Source organism: Mobula birostris, chromosome 31, assembly GCF_030028105.1.
Source record: "Mobula birostris isolate sMobBir1 chromosome 31, sMobBir1.hap1, whole genome shotgun sequence".
NCBI classification, from domain to species: Eukaryota; Metazoa; Chordata; class Chondrichthyes; order Myliobatiformes; family Myliobatidae; genus Mobula; species Mobula birostris.
The window spans coordinates 10,192,919-10,214,768 of NC_092400.1; the positions used below are offsets into that span (position 1 = coordinate 10,192,919).

Below are 21,850 nucleotides of genomic sequence, written 5' to 3' on the forward strand. Positions count from 1 at the left end.
TTTAAAGCACATTTCATTTTTTTGTATCAGTACTTCAATAAATATTTAAATAGTAAGTTACTTTGTTCTTTTGGTTACAAGAAATGGATTTCGAAAGTATTGGCTTATTTGATGCTCTATTTCAGGATTTCTCTTTTGTACACAAACCCCCAAAGGCAAAAGCTTTTGTTGGGTCTTCAATGTTCGCACCACTGAAGGCAGTACCCAGTCAATGCCTTGCCCCTCTGAAAATACCAGATGCCTGCATATACAGACCATCATGGGCTGTTCCTCCTAAAATTGAACAATTGCCTGTACCATCATCTGCTTCATTAATTCGAGATGGATATGTGTAAGTCCCGAGAAAGCATGTTGCTTCAATTATACCTGTTGGAATCGTGCATTATCAAAAACATCTCTCTGCAATCGTGCATGCTATAAAAGTACTTTTTACATGTTAAGTTAACAAAATATTTTTAACTTTAGAAGCTCAAGTTTGAAATGATTGTCTGAAGTACTGTACAAATAAAAGTACAGTTTTGTATTTCAAGTTGTCCTAAATTAATTTTTAGTAGTGGATGGAGTTGTATTCAAATATCTACCTTTATTGGCCTATCTTAACAAATTAGATGTGACAATATTCAATTGTCTCTTTAATAGTTATTTCCCTACATGATTCTTTTTTGTGAGCATATTTGCACTTCACATCCTTAAAAATTAATCATTGAAAATGTATTTCCACCATTATTGCTTATTATATTGTAAGATATTTTAGAAATTTAAATAAACAATGGAGAGAGTTCAAAAATTAATTATTGGAGATAGAGTTATAATATTCATCACTGTCAGAAAAGTCTTTTTTTAATACTTTAACGATGTGGTTGTTTTTTCTCATACATGTTTTGAGACCAACTGTTTATCTTACAGCAATGTGCCTAGTGTTGGGAGTCTGACAGAAGATTATATACAGATGAGCACTCCTCAGATGAGCACACCATTGGCAGTAAGCAGTACTGCACCTGCAAGTAACAGCGGTGCTGGTATATTGCCGTCTCCAGCAACCCCACGCTTTTCTGTCCCTACACCTCGTACACCAAGAACACCAAGGACTCCTCGTGGTGCTGGGACTGCCAGTGGGCAGGGTTCGGTAAAGTACGACAGTGCTGATCTCTGCTCTCCTGCCTCAACACCCTCAACAACGCGGCCATTGAACTCAGTAGAACCAGCTACCATACAGTCAATTCCAGAAGCGCACAGCTTGTATGTTACACTAATCTTATCAGATTCAGTGATGAATTTCTTCAAGGATCGCAACTTCGATAGCTGCTGTATCTGCGTTTGTGATACCAAAGGGGCAGATGTTGATTTATACATCCCAGATCCAACCAACGAAGCTCAGAATTCGTGCACCTGTGGATTTAGTGCTGTGGTAAATCGCAGGCTTGGATATAATGCAGGTCTTTTTCTTGAGGATGAATTTGATATTTTTGGAAGGACCTCTGAAATTGGTCAAGCTGCAGAAAGACGATTGATACTGTGTAGGAATTCTATAGAACCACAAGGGTTTGATGGGTCTAAGAGGCCACATGACCCAACATCAAGCTTAATTTTTCTCATACAGGACCAATGTACAAGACCTTTCACTTCTCTAAGTTCTTTGGATTACATTTCCTTGGATAGATCAGCACTTCAATCAGCAAACTGGAACTATGACAAGCTGAGAGCCGATAGCAGCGATTCTTGCACAGAGTGTTTCAATGCCCTGGAGCAGGGTCGGCAGTATGTGGATAATCCTTCAGGTGGAAGATTAGATGAAACACTAATTAGAAGCGGAAGTTTACACCCATGGCCCAATAGTAATGGTAAGTCTTTTGCAGTAAAGTTACAATTTGGTAAATGTGCATTATTTTGTCAGAAATTGCTGTTAACCATCTTCCCCACTTGTGTCAACAAGATGGTTATGGAATTTTTGTGCTTCCTTTGCTAATTATTAAAATTGCCTCTTTTCCCAAGAAATGGAAGCATTGCCTTTATGAGAAGGAACTGCCTCAATACATCACGTTGGAAACATTTGAATAATTATGTTTTTATTTTAATCTTTTTGGATATAATTTGTCAGATCAAATCTGAAGTACTATATATATGAATTTCCTCTCATTTGAAGAGTGAAGCAGTTGCATTGAAGGCAGTTCAGTAAGGGCACAGTAGATTGTTTCCTGGGATGAAGCAGTTTTCTTTTTGAGTAATGTCTTAGTTCCCTGCTCTTCGGAGTTTAGACCAATGGGAAATGATTTCCTGGAAGTGTGAAGAAATGTTGAGGGCTTGATGAGAATAGGTACATATTCTTTGTGTAAGTGATGCGAGCAGGCATGCTTTCAGAATAAAGGATCCCCTGTTTAAGGCAGATGAGGAATAACTTCTAAAGACTCATGAGCCTTTAGAATTCTGTAATGCTGAGAGCTGTTGACATTGAACGCATTTAATAACAGAACATAAGAGCTAGAATAGACCATTTGCTCCCTCGTGCATACTATTCAATTAGGTTACAACCGACCTTTTGTCTCGGTGCCACTTTCCTGCTCTATCTCAGGTTCCTTTAATATCAAGAACTGCAATGCTTCTTTTGAATTTACTTGGGTACCTGATCATCCACAGCCTCCTTGGGTAGGGAATTCCAAAAATTCACAACTTTGAATGTTTCTTTCCATCTTAGTTCTGAGTAGCCAGACTTTTATTTGAAGACTATGACTTCGGATTCTAGATACAGAAATCTGGAGAAACCTTTTCCCTGATTTGCCTTCTGAAGGCCCTATAAGAATGTTGTGCTTCATTGAGATCTCCTCTCTTAATCAGAAACAAGTTTATTATCACTGACATATATTGTGAAATGTTTTGCTGCAGCAGGACAGTGACCTACATAAAAAATTACTGTAGTTATAAATATAAAATAAGTATGTAACGTTGTGTGAATGAAGTCACCGGAGAAAATTACTGGTAGATACAGAGCAGCTTCTTTATTTGACAAAACGAGGTACAGCAGGCATCATATGGAGATGCTTTCAGTCCAAAGGTCTGCTGGCCCAACGTGGGGCTCGATTATTTTCTGTGCCAAGCGTCAAAGGACAACTCCATATTTACATGCTTGGATAGTGCATTCTTTGAAACTACATACAACCTTCACACCTCCTGATTCACATCCATACCACAGACATCCAAATAAATTTTAATTGGCAATGTGACTGGTAGCCAAAGTCAATTGCTAAATGTATATGTCCTAAACCCAAAAATCACTCTAAAACATGGTACAAAAAGAGAGCAAAATAATGTGGTCGTGTTCATGTATTCATGGACCATTCATAAATCTGAGAGGAAGATTAAAACGTTAAATGTGCGTCTTCAATCTCCTGAACCACCACCTTGATGGTAGTACATATTAAGCAGTGGTCCCCAACCTCCAGGCCGCGGACCGATACCGAGCTGCGAAGAATGCAGTGGTGCAGCGGTAGTTGGAACCCACCCAGCACATCTTTAAGGAAAAAGCCGAAATAAACAAGCTAATTAATTAGGTGCAGCCCGACATGTAAATATCAGCCCAGATCAGAGGTGGCGAACAGCAGGGAGATTAGTGGGGTAGGATAAGTGGACAAAGGAGTTGTGTAGAGATCTCCGGCGAATGGGGAGGGGGCGGTGGTGTGGAGGAAGGGAGGAGAGAGGTGCTTTGTGGTAGGATCCCCTTGTAGATGGCGGAAGTTGCAGAAGTTACATGTGCTGGATATGGAAGTTCATGGGTTGGTAGGTAAGAACAAGGGGAACTCTATCCCTGTTGATCTTAGTTTTTACATCTATTAGAAAATTTGTTTCCAACAAGTGGAAGTTTATTTAAACTTATGAAACTTTCCACCAACTTGTATGTTGAAATCAAAAATTGATTTTGTGTTGAACATGAAAAGAAACAAGAATATTGTTTATTTCATCTATGTTTCTTGTCTAATTATCCCTTGGGTCTTAGGATGTATCCTGTTAATCTCTAATGCATTTTGATGATTTCTGAATGATATTGTAATTCCTTGATACTTTGCACATTAGCTGGGTCTGATCAGAAGTATGAATTTTAGTTGGGATTTGGTGAGTGTTAAGTTTATAACTAAGTCACTTGGCAGGTAATTGGGACTGAGTTACTGATCGGTCGTAATCTCATTCAGTGGTAAAATTCAAAGGTAGATTGAATGACCACCAGACAATGCAGATGCAGGATTCTGAAGCGACGAGCAACCTTACAGAGGAACTCACAGTTCGATGAAATGAGTCCTGATATTTCTGATGTCCTGATGCAGAGTTTCATCCTAAAACATTGACAGTTCCTTTCCCCTCACAGGTGCTGCTTGTCCTGCTAAAGTTCTACCAGTAGCTTGTTTAGTGGATTACTTTTTCCAAGTTTTGCAGCACTCTTTTAAAACATGCCTGGTACAGTACATAATGTTGCAACATGGAAGCAGCTCTATCAGTTTACCTGGCTGTGTACCTGCAATGAAACGAGCTTTGTGCTATTTAGCCACACAAGCCCCATGTCCTTTTTGCCTCTTCACCGTCATTTCTATCCATTGAAATAATGTGCTTTAGCTGGTTATGTTAGAAGTACTGTAGTTCTGTATGTGCAGTGTTAAATGCAGGTTTGCTTCTAACAACAACAACGTGATCTTTAATTATAGGGTTGTACATCTTGGAAACAAGCCCTTTGGCCCATGCATCTATGCTCATCGTCATGCCTTTCTACGCTAATCTACACTAATCCCCCTTGCTGAATTCAGTATCCCATTATGCCTAGCTCATTCAGGCACCTATAAAGTTGACTCTTAAATGTTGTCCAATAGAAATCATCTGTTTCTAGACTTGTGTAATCCTTCCATAATTTTAAACACTTAAACTCTTCATTACTACTTGGCTCTGATACCCATTGCTACTTCTGGGTGGGGCAGGGGAGTATATTGACTCTGTCTTCACCTTATCACAACATATTTCCTTTGAGCCTTTGATATTTTGTGAATCTTTATTTCGAAATCCTTGGCACCAAGTTTACTTAGACTCTTCATTTTTTCCCATCCTGTTTGGTTTCTGCTCCCTTGATATTCTAACTAATCTGCTCTGTACTCCAACTATATATTCTTCACTTAACCATGTTGCTTGTCTCAAGGAAACAAGTTTAAGCATCATAATTGCCAATCGATATTTTTGCCTTCACTTCATTTACGTATTATCATCCTTGTAAGTCTAGGATACAAGGGGTTAATCTGTGTTTGTGTAAAAGATGCCTTTTTCATTTCTTTGTTTTGTTTAATTATATATTTAAGACATACTTCTGTTCTTTGATTATAGAGCATATATTTCCTGGAACTTTTAATTCTGATTTGCTTATTGTATTAAATCTTCCAGTTGTAACTTATTTTACCTCATACTTGCATCATGCTTTATTTAAATATTAGCATTTTTATTTTGTTAATAATTCTCTTTATAAGCTTGGAAAATTGGTGCTATTCTGGCAGTTTTTCCAGACTCGCAGATGTTATTCCAGTTCCTGTCCAACACACCTTTAATTCGCCGTTTTAGATTTTGAACAACACTACAATATAATAAATTATCAATGGAGGCTAGTAGTTTAAAGGGTTCATGGGAACCATCGAGGAATTGGATAGCAGACTATCAGAGCTATTTTTGTGACTTGTATCAGTTTTTTTAAACCAGTGCATCATAAAACTAGATGCTTTATCAATGGATTAAAATTGTTCTGTACCTGTACCTTTTTTTCTTAAAAAGGTTTTGTCCACAGCCTCCCCTTATCCATTCTGATGTATTAGCTTGGTAGTTTCAACCCAGTTCCAGTAGCTAACCCTAGGTGCAAAACTGCTAACTGCATGTCAACAGTTTAAATTTTACACAAACAATAGAAAAAAGAGCTGTGATCTCCTTTTGAAATTTCAGCGTCGACAGAGAAATGGTTGATTCAGAAATGGTACAGCAGAACAAAGCTAAAGTTTCAATCTGATAATTATTGAATGCTTGCCAAAAAGCCAAAGAATTTTTTTTTCCCCCTTCTGATTTCATTCTCACTGCAACAGTGATTCCTTACTGCAACATTTAATTTAATTTATTCCTTCCTTCAACAGAAGTGTGTGCTACTAGGACATTTAATATTCTTCAAGTGCAGGATAGTTTTTTTTAATGAAAATTTTTTTAAAAATCTAAAAGACTTACAGAAGCTGGAAATCTGAAATTAAGAATTCATCAAGTTAGGCATCAACAATGGAAAGACAGTCTCTGTTTGAATCTGTACCAAAAGAGGCCATTGTAAAAGGTTGCAGACCTGAATCATTGACTATTTCTCTGTCCACAGTTGCCTGACCGACTGCATGTTCTGTTTAGGATTGTAATGCCGTGTACACTCATGCACACCTATGTGTCACATGGCGGATAATAGTGAAGGTCATGATCATCCAAGAAAATAAAGTACTTTTGTAAAATAAGTAATGCTGTTTATAATATTAAACTGTCATTTATTTGTAATCTCACTTGTCTCATTGAACTCCCTCGAGTCCAGTGAGAATTCGGGCAACAAATCCAAAGACTTCAAAATGGCAGACGGCCAGGGCCAGCGTAGAATATGTATTTGACCAAATTTAAAATGGTTCCTCTGTCTTCTGTCCATCAAGGGAAGTAAAAGTTGCCCTGTTAACTTTCAGAGCCCACACACTTCAAATGTGAGACTCTTTACAATCAACTGCCTTGCTTTTGTCTGTATTCCACTTCATGGATTCCAAGTGGCTTCTTGCTAACTGTGTGGGGGAAATAGTTCCAGGTGCCGCAACATGTTCCCCAAATAATGGATGCAATTGATCAGTTCAGAATGGTGAAACAAGAATTAGAAACACAAACAGTTGGGTCAGGCAGCATCTGTAGAAAGCAAAAATGTTTGAACTAAAACTATAACCACCTTTTATCAGATCAGGAAATATAAATGAGAAATTACACAGAAATAGTAAAAGTAGAAGAGAAAATAAAGCTGGATCTCCAATGGGGTAGAGACCAGGAGCAATTCAATGGCATATGGTAACATAAAAGCTACTAGTTGGGTTGTAAATATGAGGAATTGAATGAAGTCTGGATTTGCCAGAAAGAGGAAAGGTGGGTGAGGGAGGGGGAAGAATTTTTGGGAATCAGAGCTTTATGGCTGAAATGCTGATTTTCTGAAATTGTCAAATTCATTGCCAAGTCTGAAAGGCTATATTAAGGTGTGCTATTTCTTAAACTTGCATTAAGCTTCATTAGAGCTGCATTGGAAATCAAATACACAGATAAGAATAGGATGGGCAATTAAAATGGCAGATAACCAGAAAGTGTTTCATCTTTTCCTTTGTCAATATACACTTCCATTCTCATGAACCTACCTATTCCACTGTAAGAGATGCTAAATCTTTCATGCTGCCTTTTCTCACCATGTCAGCCCATCCAGAAATCTGAACACACTCCATGCAAAAACATCTTTGTGCTTCTGGCAAATGAGTCTAAAAAAACATGTAGTGTTTGAGTCTGAGATGGAAATGTTGCAGGTCAGAATTATACCGTTCATTCATTTAGAGTCTTGGACCAGTTTGGTCAAAATTGGAAGAACTAATCTGTTGAAGAGTATTTTAAAGCAGGAGTCTTAAGATAATAAAAATATGTATGAAAATTTCAATGGATGAATCCAACTGAAATTCCTTTAATTCTGCTCATCCAGAACATGAGATGTTGTAAGAGGCTGTATCAGAGTTTTCTGACTTGGTATCATTTCATTCAAAACCACAGTGTGAAACCCTGATGGAAACTATTTTTGAGTACTTATTGCATTTAAGAACTGAAAGGGAAAATATTTTGGGAGTTTGGGTAGGTATTTTCTAAAACTGAAGGAATCAGAAGAGGCATGTTTATTCTGAGGAATGAAAAGTGGTAACTTTGCTTCACCCTTCCAGTGAAAACACATTACTTCATTTCCAATTACTGACAGCTGATAGGATCTTTAATTTATTGCATTAACACAGTTTCTTATCTCCAGTTCTGGATGTAAGCATCCTTTCATCCCAAGACGTGGTCCGTATGCTGCTATCACTGCAGCCTTTTCTACAAGATGCCATCCAGAAGAAACGGACAGGAAGGACATGGGAAAACATCCAACATGTGCAAGGACCTCTCACCTGGCAACAGTTCCACAAGATAGGCAGAGGATCCTATGGTAAACCCCTATTCTGACATTGTCCTGAAATTAATTTTCAGCTCTTATTTCTTCAGTTACCTAGCTAACTTCAACATGATGTGCACTGCTCAACTGTTCAAATATTATAGTACTTGTTTACCAATAAGATGGGATGTATTGTCGCATAGATCACCAAACTTATGGTGCTGTTGTCATTATCTTGTGCATTTTTAAGGCAAGCGTAGGTAGAATTACATTGCTGTACCCAAATTAAGATAAAGTTGATAAGACTTGACATGATTAAAGTTGTGAAGGAAGGGATTCATTCCATTTTATGGAAAATTGGCATTGATACGGAGGTAGAAATATTGAATGTGAGGGTAGCTGCATTGGACTCTGAGGGTAAAGCATAACCACATCTGTAAATAAAATTCAAATGATTAATATTGGAGGAAGCAGGTTCTAGAAATTACAGAAGTAGAACAAGAAAACTTATTCAGGAAAGGATTATTAAGCAAAAAATTACAATGCAAGATGGGAAAGTTATAATGACAAGATTTTACAAATTGAAGTACTCATTAAAATAAATAACAGAATAATAGAAATATATGATACAGGGTTCCAGTGGATTGAATTAAAAAGTAAAAGCTAGTTTTCTTTTACCATACAGTTCAATTAAATGATATGTTAAAAGATAGCTTACAAGGATGCAATAGAGGAATGGCAGTTTAATTTGTTAGTTCAATGAATTGAGCAGAAGGCATGGAATAATCATGGGAGATTTCAACAACTTTTTCCCCAATTCCACCATAATGGAATCATAAAAAGCAAGAAAAACAATATGCATGTTTTTTTTCACACTTCATATCTAAGATGCATGGGGCAAAAAATAATTGATACTGAACCAGAACAAAAATAGATATGTAAAAGAACCATTTATAACACCAGAAGGTTCAATACAGGTATCAGGAAAGATGTGACAACAAAGATTAAAGTATTGTAAAAAGGAGAAAACTGAAGAATGGGAGTAGAAATAAAAATGAAATGGAAAATCATGAACAAAATAAATGACAACTGTTTGAAAAGGTATTCAATGTTCAAAGAAAATTGCACCCTAAAATCCACTAATTATGTTGATTATTCAGCATTATATATGAATTTTGAAAGAGGAAATTGAATCCAAAAAGGCATCGAAGTAGCACTGGATGAAAAACGATAGAAAAAGAAAGTCCAATTATATTTATAAAATGAGAATTAATTATTAAAACATTTATAGACACATTAAAAGGAAAGCTGAAGAATAGATAAAAAGGATGAATCTCATAAACTTATTTCCCATGTTCTGAAAGGAAAGACAGCCATCAAAATCTGCAATTTTCTCCCTTGCCAATACTTTGTAATCTAACTTGCTTTCTGCTTCCTCAATATCACAACCCTTAATTTTCTCCAACGAGGAAGAGCAACTTTTCATTGCTTTACCTTTTGTGCAATATACCGACTATATATTCTCTGGTCAACTCTGTTGTTTCCTCAAGGAATTCTGAAGTATAAACATAATTGTCTTTGGAGAGAAAAAGTAGAAAATCACCCTCCACATAAAAAAAAATGTGGGTTGGATGAACTCAGATATTAATTGTGTCATTAATGACACCACTATTGGCAACAAAGCAGGAATTTTAAGTGCAGCTGTTGTGATAGACTTGCTCTAGTATTGTTATTCTACAGTAACTATTGTCCATGGTTTGATGCTGATCTCCATGTAATAAAAAAGTTCAGTGCTAGAACTGAGTTATTTTGGAATATTAAATAGTTTATAGACTTTTTGTAATATTCAACAGCTCCAATTAGTCATGTGACAACCAGCCACATTACTTAATAGCTTACCTAAGTTGAGTAAAAGTGTTTTTAATGGCGGTTCTGTGCTTTTTCTAATGCACAAAGTCCAGGAGTATGAAAGTTTGTATTTGTATCGTTCTTGTATTATTTCAAAGGTTTAACGTGCAGCACAATCTTTTGTTTAGGTTCAGAAGAATCACCAGAGCCTCTTCCTATCCCTACACTGCTGCTGGGTTATGATAAAGACTTCCTGATGATCTCCCCTTTTGCACTGCCCTTTTGGGAGAAGCTGCTTCTGGAACCATATGGTTCTCAGCGTGACGTAGCCTACATTGTGGTTTGTCCAGAAAATGAGGCCTTGCTCACTGGAGCCAAAAATTTCTTCAGGGATCTTAGTGCAGTATACGAGGTTAGAATAAATGCTTACCATTATAAAATATTATACATGAATACAAAATAAATATTAAGTTGCAAGTTTAATTATTACTAGTCAGTTAATTACATAACACCTGTAACGTCAAGAATATATATAAATTACAGCCTAGTGATTGAAATTATAATCAACGTTTGCTGATCAACTTGAGTACATTTTTATTTTAACAGACCTGCAGACTTGGTGAGCATAGACCCATCTGCAAAGTATTGAGAGACGGAATCATGCGGGTTGGTAAGAGTTCTGCAAAAAAGCTGGCGGATGAATCAGTTGATGATTGGTTCTCTCAAACTTGGGTTAATGATGAGAGTGACAATCTTGCCAAGTTGAAGCTCTATGCTCAAGTTTGCCGCCACCACTTGGGTAAGTTTTAAAATTAAAATAACATTTTTCTGGGAAAGCTGGACAGTGCGTTCCTTAAAGAATGCCGATTTCAGCATTTGTAATTCATTGATTTCAATTGCATTTATCTGATGGAATGTTAATTGAATTGTATTGAATCTGTTGAAATGAATTATAAAGATGTTTTCCAAGCAATATGCTTCTGTTTAAAATCCAGAATTGGTACAGGTGTGTTTGTACAAGTAATGAAATGCTGAGAGGTAGTTATTCAGATTCACTTAATTAAATATTTCATTTACTCCCAAATATCTAGCACCTTACCTGGCTACACTTCAGCTGGATAACAGCTTGCTGATTCCACCAAAGCACCAGCCAACTACATCATCTGGCACCCAGGGACAGACAACGACTGGAGCTAGCGGCTCATCATCAGGAACCGGGGGTACTTCTGCACCAGTGACAACTGGTACGACAGTTACTTCCACAATCAGCACTGGCAGTAACACTGCAACAACTGGCAGCTCTGGTGTAGGAAGTGGGTCAACAGGGACCTGCTGCACTTCTACCTCCACCACCATCACCACAACCACGACCACTACCCCCGTTTTGCATCAGACAGGAACAACCTCATCCACTTCAGGATTTAGTGGTACTACTTCAGTTCCAAGTGGTAGTTCAGGCACTAATGCAGAGAGACCTCAAGGGAGTACGCCTGGTGCAAGTGGAGATTCAGATGCCCAAAATCCAGCGCAGCAGCAGGAAGTGCAAGACAGGTATGTATGAGGTAAAATTGACATTAAAGAAGGTTACATTTCATCATCATGAGATTTTTCTTCTTTAAAAAGCCTAAATAATTATTGTTATTTTTGCATGGTGGCATGTGAAAATAAACATTGCTTGGACTTTTGCAGTTGCAACTCTCTTAATCAACGTAGTTGGTACTTTTTACTAAATAAATATCACATGAAAATGGTGGAAAATTTTTTTTAGGCAAGTGATGCATTCACAAATTCTAACTGCACTTTGAAAGTTACTGGCCACTTTGACTATTAGAGGTAACCTGTTTAAACCGTTAGAAATACTTAATGAAATTACACAATATCAAATTGATTTTGGAATTCCAGTGATGGCCTCCGTTAATCCTTAAGTTAGGCACATTATCAGATCCTCCAGTCTGAAAACAAGTGTCGAGCAGACTGAGATAGTAACTGACTCCTTGCAAACTGGAGAGATGGAGAAGGATGAGGACAGAACAAATCTGGGCAAAGTAGTAAAGTTTTATCTGCTGTTTGGCTATGGTTGTGTTCTGGATGAAGTGTTGATAGCAAAAGTTTTTCATGTGACGTGTGCATAAAATGCTTGGGGTAAAATGTGTTGAAAAGTGCACATAAAATAATTGATTAGTGATTATATTTCACATCAGTATGTTTCTATATTACAGTACTACAGAAAGAGACCGAATAGGAATTCCAACAGAGCCCGAGTCAGCTGACAGCAATGCATATCCCCCAGCTGTCGTCATTTATCTTGTTGATCCTTTTACCTATTCTGTAGACGAAGAGTCATCTTTTACAAGTGGATCATTGCTAGGTCTGTTACGGTGCTACCTGGCGATGCTGGATAATCTGCCAGAGCATATGAGGAATGCATTCACTGTCCAGGTAATTCAAAGTAAAATTGTACTTTAATTTGAAATTAAGTGTTTCAGAGCACCTCAATTGTTGTTTTATTCTGAAATTTATTTTACATTCTTCATTCTGTGTAGAATTTCTTCCTATTTTATAATAGTCATGCTTAATTGACATGCATCTGCTTTAAAAAAAAAATTGCATTGAAGCTGTTACCTCACAATGTGATGCATAGAAGGGTGAAACCTTTGTTTTGTTGCAGATTGTGCCTTGCCAGTATCTACTACAACCAGTGAAAGATGATCACAGTTTCTATATACAGCACTTAAAATCACTGGCATTTTCAGTTTACACTCAATGCAGACGGCCACTTCCCACACAGATCCACATTAAATCACTAACTGGCTTTGGTCCTGCTTCCACAATAGAAATGACCCTTAGGCATTCAGAGGTGCGTATTAGTTTGTAATTTTCATTGGTAATTATTGGTTTGCACTAAGTTTTGCACATCTATCCTCGTGTAGTGCATTATATGCAATTTAAATAGTCTTTGTGGCAAAGTCACATCATTTTAAATAATTATTGTTCTAATCTTTTCATGAGCTTTGGAATTCACTTCCTTTTACTTGTGTTTAGTGCCTTCTTGCATTTTGCACTTAAAGCTTCAGGTCATTTTGTGTGCTCCTTTGTCTCAAGTACTTTAGTGTTCTGTTTACTTCATAAGTAAATATCTACTGTCTCTTTAAAAAAAAGTGATTGAAGGTTTTACTTTTCTGATTTCCCATTCTTTCCTGATTTATTTTGTTTTAATTATAGTGTTGTGGACTTTTGATATTCATAGTTTAATTGCATTCATTTGCTGTAGCACAAGGGAATGTATTCATCAATTGCTTTATCATCAGATTATGATTAAGTTTATCAAATTGCTTCATGCTCTCATTCATTGTTTGCTTAAATATCCACAGTAAAATGGCTCATATTCTCATTAGCTTGCTTTTTTTTAATAAAGAGTCTAGTCTCCTTCAATTTTTTGGCTTTTACAGAATTTTTCTCATGTCAAATTGTAAGTTTGTTTTTCCTTTTCCAGCGCCCCCATCCTATCCAAGTATACTCACCTCCTTATATCTTGGCACCGATCAAGGACAAGCAAACAGAGCTAGGTGAAACATTTGGAGAGGCAAGTCAGAAGTACAATGTGCTTTTCGTGGGATATTGTTTATCTCATGATCAGAGGTGGCTATTGGCATCCTGTACAGATCTTCATGGGGAATTACTGGAGACATGCATCTTGAACATTGATGTACCTAACAGGTAAGAATTTAAGTTCAAAGTGATTACTACCCTGAGAATTTCTTGCCGACACATCCCATGCACCATCAGAACTTGATTTTTGTTTAGGCTGAAAGTAACTTTGACAAAAATGGACAAGAGGTTGGCTTTTTTTTTCTTTGAAAGAATTTTATAAAGTAGAAATCTTTTCAACTAAACTTTATAAAGTAATTGTAATTCAATGCTGAATATACACTACCTGTAATTTGAGATATGAACTGTTACGATGGTAATGATGAGGTGGCCTACAGAGAGGAGGTGTATGAGTTTGAGACTTTGTCAGGCAGATAACCTTTTGCTCAATGTTAACAAGACAAAGGAGATGGTTATCGTCTTCAGGAGAACTTGCAGCGCTCGCAGTCTTTGCATTGGCAGCATAGCAGTGGAAACTATGTGCAGTTTTATACTCCTGGAATTCTACAGCTCACACAGCCTCTCATAGTCCCAGAACACTTTCTACACAATCAGGAAAGCTCGCTGAAGAGAGCTGGAAAATGCACCTCTACTGTACACTCATGTTATTCTACAGATGTGCAGTAGTGAGCATTCTAAACAAGCTGCATGGTATGGAAACTGTACTGCGGGGACAGGAAGGCTCCACATCAGGTAGTCAAAGCTACCCAACGAATCACCGGCGCCAGTTTACGCACCATCAAGGTCAGACATACAGAAAGGGCCAATAACGTCACGAGGATCCCACCCAACCTGCTCACGCACTGTTTGGATTACTCCTGTTGTGGAAGAGGCTATGTAGCATCCACGCCAGGACCACCAGACTCATAAACAGCTACTTTGCCCAAGCAGCAAGGCTGATCAATATCTCTAGCCACTAACCCACCCCTCCACACCCCCAACCACCACTACTTAATCATTTCCTCTCAGTCACCTTGTGTATAGATACTCCTGTGCCTAGTGCCAGTTTTTGAATATGCAGTCAATCTATGTATATGGGCTATCTGATGTATTTATATTTATTATGTTTATTATTATTCTTCTTTATCTTGTATTGTTTTTTGTGCTGCATCAGATCCTTTACACTTGTGGACTGGAAATTACAGTAAACAATCTTGGATCTTCACTCTGAGAACAATATTCTTATTTACCTACGCAAACTTGTATCTCTGAGTTTTGTTCACGATAATCCATTTTCATAGTTCTTTTATTGAAATATTTTAAATCTAATATTAGGAAATGACAAAATCATATTGCCAGCCTCTGTTTCTACATCTATGCAAAATGTACAGTGCAGGTGTAGGCTCTTTGGCCCTCCAGGTTTGTGCTGATGATGTAGATCTAATTAAATTTCATGTCTAAATATAGTTTTTCAGGACTAGAGATTACACATTGTTTTGTCTTGCTTACTGTAATAAGAATCCTACTATTTGCTTAAGATCAATTTAACTGCATTCTGGAAAAAAAAAAGTTATTAACAGTCAAAAACCTAGCTACTTGTATGTTTAAAATTGTATGATTTGATGAAAAAGGATGGCTTTCTAAATTGCTCTATTGAGAGACCACTTGATTACAGATATTGACAATTATACACCTGTTCAAAAATTTAAAAATCCAATTAATATTTATTCTTGATGGGAATAATGGACGTTGATGACAGTTTTAGCTTTATTTGTATTTAATGAATAGATAGCTACTGTGAAGGTGGCAAGATATTAGCAAATATGGCTGTGTTATTAATTCCAATTACTGCTGTTTTGAATTGTTATTTAAGCTACATTCTAAATATTGATGAGAAATGAAACAAGTATGTGCAATACCATATTTCAAAGTTTCCTCTATCTGAAAAATGGAACATAATACAGAAAGCATCTTTATTTGTCCAAGAGTTAAGAGCATGAATTTTTTTCAGGTCAAGAAGAAGTAAAGTGCCTGTCCGCAAAATGAGTTTGCAGAAGCTCTGGGAGTGGTGTGTTGGAATAATGCAAATGACATCAGTGCCATGGAGAATTGTGATGGGAAGACTTGGAAGAGTGGGACACGGAGAGCTCAAAGGTTGACATCTTTGAATTAAAATAACTATTCATACAAAAGTACTGTAAAACTTAGAAATATTCAATACTGTCAGACATCTTATTTCTTGATGTAGTCATGTGACATGTTTTGCAAAATGAACAAAAGCTTTGTTCAACTCATAGCTTCAAAGCACTTTTCTATTCTGTTGCTTTACCCAAGTGTAAGTGAAAGATTGTCATTTATTGAAATATCTTATATTTAAATTAATGGAGAATACATGACAATAGCTAGTTTAGTGAGCATTTTGAGCAAAGTTACCTTAAACTGAACTATTTTATTAAAACATATGATATAATGTATTAAAGATCTATGAATAACTGATTAGAAAGGCATTCTAGGAACCCAACCCCAGGTGCTGTTGCAGAATACAGATACTTGTGATATACTCCATAGAAATTCCCTGATCTTATCACATTGCGTTAGAATGCATGTAGTCAGAGAGAAAAAGAGCATGTAAACAAGGATATTGTGGTTAGAGAGTATCATTATAACCGACTCAACATCACATTTCTTAACTGTTTCAGGAAATAGTTTATGCGAATATATGAAAAGTGGGGAGAGTATGTCATGTAAAGCAATTGTTTACATTGGAGCTAATGCTTCAGAATGGGGTTTCTAGTACATAGTAATTAGTCTCACGTATCAGGGTATGCCTTTCATATCTGGGAACTAAGAGAACATTCTTTTAAGGTATTGTTTTAAACAAAACATGTAGAACATAGAACAAAACTGTACAGCACAGGAAAAGGCCTTCTGGCTCAGTGTTGTACCAAACTAGTTTAAATTTCTAATCAAATGCCCAGCTAAACTAATCTCTTCTGCCTACACAATGTCCAGATCCATCCATTTCTTGCACATTCATGTATCTATCTAAGAGTTTGTTGAATACCTGTATTATATTTGCTTTCACCAACATCCAACCAGTGCACTCCAGGTATCTACCACTTTCTCTGTTTAAAGGAAAACAAAACTTACCCTGCACATTTCATTAGAACTGCTTTCTCACTTCAAATGCATGCCCTCTGGTATTAGATATTTTGTTCTTGGTGGCGGGGTGGGGGGGGGGAGATACCAGCTGTCTACTCTATCTGTGCTTCTCATCTTTCAAACCTCTATCAGATCTTTCCTTGGCCTCCATTGCTTCAGAGAGGACAACCCAAGTTTGTTCAACCTCTCGTAATCCAGGAGGCATCCTGGTAGGCATCTTTCAAAGCCTCCACATCCTTCCTACAACGGGGCAAAGAGAACTGATGCAATACTCCAGATGTGGTCTAATTAGAATTTTATAAAACTGCAACATAATTTTTTGACTCTTCAGCTCAGTTCCTCAACACATAAAGGCAAGCTTGCTATAAACCTTGCTTACCACTAGCCACCTTCGGGAAACCACGGACTTGGACACCAAGTTACTTCTGCATATTAACACTATTAAGGGTTAAAAAAAAAAAGCCAAATTAAGTCCAGTGTAATTCAATGTTCTAAAACAATAAAACATGAAAACTTCCAAGGGGTTGAATGCTTTTTATAGGCACTGTTTATATTTGTAAGGGAATTGAAAGTTGTTGAGATCGAGAGCATGTGAAGTGTTGCGGATGTAGGTGGGAAGGAACTGAACAAAGGGGATAGAATAGAGTTCCAGTATGCACACATGGATTTAGTGAGACAGGAGCAGGCAGAGATAGTGGGCCTACCTGGATAGTCAGGTTTGTGGATCTTGGGTAGGAGATGGAAACAAGCAGGGTAAGGGAACTATGAGTTTGGCAGAGAATGAAGTTAGTGATGATGTGGAAAGCAATTTTTTGATGGTCCGAAGCGGTGACCTTATCAAGGGGTCAATAAGAGAAGGTATCTGAAAGTTGCTGCCTGGCCTCAGTAAGATAAATGCCATCTGCTGCAACAGCAGGTTGTCTGCAGGTTTGATTGTAAGGTTGGGATTGGTGCAGAGAGAGTGGGGCCTGGTGCATTCCAAGGGATTAAGGTCCGAGGAAGAGAGAGAAGTGCTGAAGTTGAGCTGGTTGATGTCTCGTTGGCAATTGGAGATGAAAAGATCACGAGCAGGCAGATAACCAGAGCGGGATGTCCAAGAAAAGGAGGCGGGTTGGAGATGGGAGAAGGGATAATTGGTGCGTAGCAGGAAATTCTTGCCAAAGAAGTGGGCTCAGAGGTGGAAGCAACAAAAGAGGTGCTTGTTGCAGGTGAAGGGCAACAAAGAAAAGGCCCTTGATAAAGACGGAACTTTCCATCTCAGAGAGGGGATGGTTGGAAGGATAGGTGAAGACATGGCAAGGATTAGACCTGGGATCAGAGTGAGGAGGAGAGTTGGTGGTGTCAGTGGATGGGAGAGTGTTGTGATGTTCAGGGAAGTTAGGGTGAGGAAAAAAATGGACGCTCTGAGGACCCAAGAGGTGACGGGGGAACCTGAGAGACCCGTGGTTGGAGAGAGGTGTCTGGGGAAGGATATCCTGGGGGCCAAGCAGTCGTGAGGAAGGTCTCAGTCTGGAGGTGGTAGCAGCCAATGTGCAGGTTGGAACCAGAACTAGAGGCCATGTAATTCATGGTCTGAAGGTGTCCGATGTCAGTGGAACCAGCAGTGACTGCAGTGAGATCCATGGTCTGGTGCTGTCCAATAGATAAATAGAGATAACCAAAGTAAGTCCCATCCGTCACTACTCTGTCTTACATGGGCATGCCAGTTCTGAATTCAAATGACCAATTCACTGTGGATCCAAGGCTTCTTAATCTTCTGGATGAGCCTCTCATAAGGGACCTTCTCAACCATCCTACTGAAATCCACAGACAACACCCACAGCTCTACCTTCAGCAATCACCTTTGTCATCACCTCAAAGTTAAACCAAGTTAGTAAGACACAAGTTATTTATTTAGATATACAGCCCCCTCTGGCCTAATGAGCTGGGCCTCCCAGCAACCCACCTTTAACCCTAGCATAATCACTGTGAAATTACAATGACCAATTTTAACCTACTAACCAGTACATCTTTGGACTGTGAAAGAGAGCCCACATGTTCACGGGAAGAACTTACAACAACTCGCCCCACACGGTCAAGTTGACTGGCCCTAAATAGGCTGTAGTTGTCCACTTGCTTATAAATTCTATCCCCAAGAATCTTCATCGATCAAGAGGACATTACCTCCTACTTTATCTTGAAATGCCCCAGCAAATTAGCAGAGCTTCACATTGATCTCCTCGTTCCCCACATCCTCCTCCTTTGTAAATGCGAAGTACACATTTAGGATCTTGTCTACATCATCCACCTCTAAACACATTCCCTCCTTTATACTTGAGAGGCCTACTCGCTTCCTCGCGATTTATGTATAAAGGTCTTGGTATTCTCTTTAATCCTCCTTGCCAAAGACTTTTCATGGTCCTTCCTGCCTTTTCTAATACTGTCTTGAGTTCTTTTCTGACCTCTATAATCCTTGAGGCCTGTATTTCATTTCAGCTTTACCTTACATATTTCCTTTTTCTTCTTGACTAAGTTCACCATCTCTCTCAACATCCAAGGTTCTCTTACCTTGCTATCCTTGTACTACTTTCCTTACTGGAATCTATCTGTCCTGTACTGTATGTAGTAACTGGCAATTTAGACCATTTAATTTTTTTTCAACAAAGCCCACCCACCCTGATAGGAGCTTCTCTTCATTAAAACATAAATCACATCTTTTCCTCAGATTGGAGTATCCTTATTGGACGGCGCTCACTGCAATCTACGAGTAAACAGTTGAAGGAGACGTGCGCAATGTGTGGTATATCTGCTGCAGACTCTCCCACAATTCTCAGTGCCTGCTTGGTTGCCCTGGAGCCCCAGGGTTCATTTGTTGTAATGCCAGGTAATAACTTTTTTAGAAATCTTTTTTAAATATTTTATGAACGTATACTTAGTTGTTTACCTTCAATATAATCAACTTTTATCCCCAAGTTAAAACTCTGACAGTTGTTTGGTTTCTGGATCTCTTTAAGATGCTGTCACGATGGGTTCTGTATTTGGACGTGGCACAGCTCTCAATCTGCAAACATCTCAGCTAAACACCCCACAAGATGCATCCTGTACTCACATTCTGGTTTTCCCAACATCTGCTGCTACAGTTGTCGCCAATACTGAAGCTTTGGAAGGCCTTGGTAACCAAGGTGAGCATTTCACGATTTTTATTCATTCTTTTTCTAAGCACAGACATACTTAGATTGAGAAATTAGAAGCAATGTTTATCTAGTTTAATGCGAGGAAATAAAGTGCTGTGTTTATAGCTGCTCCTTAATCAGTGGGCGGGAATTGCCTTCTTCACATATCCGTAGATGCGTTTTCTTCAGACTGTCTAAAATATCACTTGAACTCTACTAGCTGATCTCAGGAAAATGGTTTTTATTAAAACCAGAGAGCAGAAACAAAATTTGAGAATATTTTATCAGTTTACCAGCTTGGCAAATATATCAAGACAGGTTGGCAAGCAAGCGATGTTATTTATGTTTGTTGAGCTCATAAGAGCACATTACCTCACTGATGCTTGGCCTATAGTTAATAGTAGCCCCTTTTAGAGCTGATTGAATTAATACTCCTGTTCCTGAGAGTACATTGAAATATCAGTGTGTTCTTTGCAATGGGAGTGAAGAGGTTCATGAACTGAGCTATAGAATGTAAAAGCAGAAAGTTTTTTGATTCTTGATTAATCGTTGGTTCCACCTTGTCTTACAAAGAATAAACAGACCTTTAAAAGTGCAGAAATAATTTACCAGGTTTTCAAGGATTTACAAAAGATAAGAAAATTCAGTGTAGTTTCTGTTGGGATAGTGAATATTGAACTCTCATGTCATTATCAAAACACCTGAGGTTTGACAGAGCATTTCTCTTTAAATAAATGACTAACCTGTTTAAATCATTTGTAGAATTCCTCAAAGATAACGGGACTTTTTTTCCCCCACTGAGTTGGAAGGATCAGGATCACTTTACATGAAAAGTTTGTGAAAGTTGGTTTTAGAAGAAAACTTTAAAAGGATTAGATCACCTGATTGAAGCTAAGAAAATACATCAGGAATATGGAAGTTAAAGTCATTAATGCACGTATTGCATGAAATATGTGAAAACAGAAAGAATCAATCTTCCACAAGAGAAGTTGAGCGTGGAGCAGCTATGTTTAGAACAGTTGGTCTCTTGGCTATTTTGCATTTGCTCTGTGCAATAAATGTTTATATCAAAAATTTGTTTTTACTGAAACAGATGGTATAGGAATATTGGACGAGGATATTTTTGCTGAAGACTTTGATAATGATATCCGGATACTAATAACTGGTAATCTCACCTCTCCTGATTCACCAACTGGCATCGGTGCAAGCTCACATTTTCAGCACAGCAGTGAAGCTGGCAGGGTAAGGTGGAAATATCAAATTATACGTAAAACTTTAGAGGTTGGAAGGAGAAATACTAATTGGTAATATCTACTGGTTACAAAATTGATACACTAAATGACCAGGAAAGGTGGCTATAAATGGATAGTGTTGAGACTATGTTTAGTTCAATATAGCAGAAGGATTGGCAAAATTGGGTAGGCCAGATTGTGGCCTATCAGCAACCATTCCCCATGTTGAGCTTTCTCCTGACCTGATGAGCCATATGCAGAGAGATTATTATGCTTTTCCTCTGCAAAAAAGGGTCAACAACATCATTTGTTATTAGCAAGTAACTCTCAACAACTACTAAAGCTGAGACTAGAACTCTACTGAGTGTAAAAGCTTGAAATGATACTGATTTTAGAGACATTTTAAAGTATGAAAATTTAAGTGAACAATTTTTATAAGGTTATTAAAAACACAATAATGTTTTAAAATTGAAGCAAAAATACGGATGTTGCTTTCTCATGCTTAACCCCAAATCTACATTGAAATCAGAGGGGTTTCGGATCTTGTGTCAAGTCTGATCTGACAAGATCTAAGCAGCGGTTCCCCAAGGAATCACTGTATCAGAATGAACTGAAAGATTTATTACAACAGTAAATCTCAAAATCATGGCTATTTATACCTTTGACAGACTATAAAGCAA

At 37.7% G+C, this 21,850-nt stretch overlaps 1 protein-coding gene across 2 annotated transcripts in view; it reads left to right on the forward strand.

Annotated features, from left to right (window-relative positions):
• The window catches only part of LOC140190970 (mediator of RNA polymerase II transcription subunit 13-like), a 179,022-nt gene that overhangs the window by 151,015 nt on the left and 6,157 nt on the right, over positions 1–21,850 (forward strand). For both annotated transcript variants that reach the window (XM_072247982.1, XM_072247983.1), the window contains exons 16-28: positions 126–331; positions 907–1,841; positions 8,066–8,242; positions 10,225–10,448; positions 10,643–10,835; positions 11,128–11,587; positions 12,256–12,475; positions 12,705–12,893; positions 13,530–13,753; positions 15,636–15,778; positions 19,491–19,649; positions 19,780–19,947; positions 21,032–21,180. In XM_072247982.1, the coding sequence (XP_072104083.1) occupies positions 126–331; positions 907–1,841; positions 8,066–8,242; positions 10,225–10,448; positions 10,643–10,835; positions 11,128–11,587; positions 12,256–12,475; positions 12,705–12,893; positions 13,530–13,753; positions 15,636–15,778; positions 19,491–19,649; positions 19,780–19,947; positions 21,032–21,180 (3,447 nt within the window). The remainder of the gene's footprint in view (positions 1–125; positions 332–906; positions 1,842–8,065; positions 8,243–10,224; positions 10,449–10,642; positions 10,836–11,127; positions 11,588–12,255; positions 12,476–12,704; positions 12,894–13,529; positions 13,754–15,635; positions 15,779–19,490; positions 19,650–19,779; positions 19,948–21,031; positions 21,181–21,850) is intronic.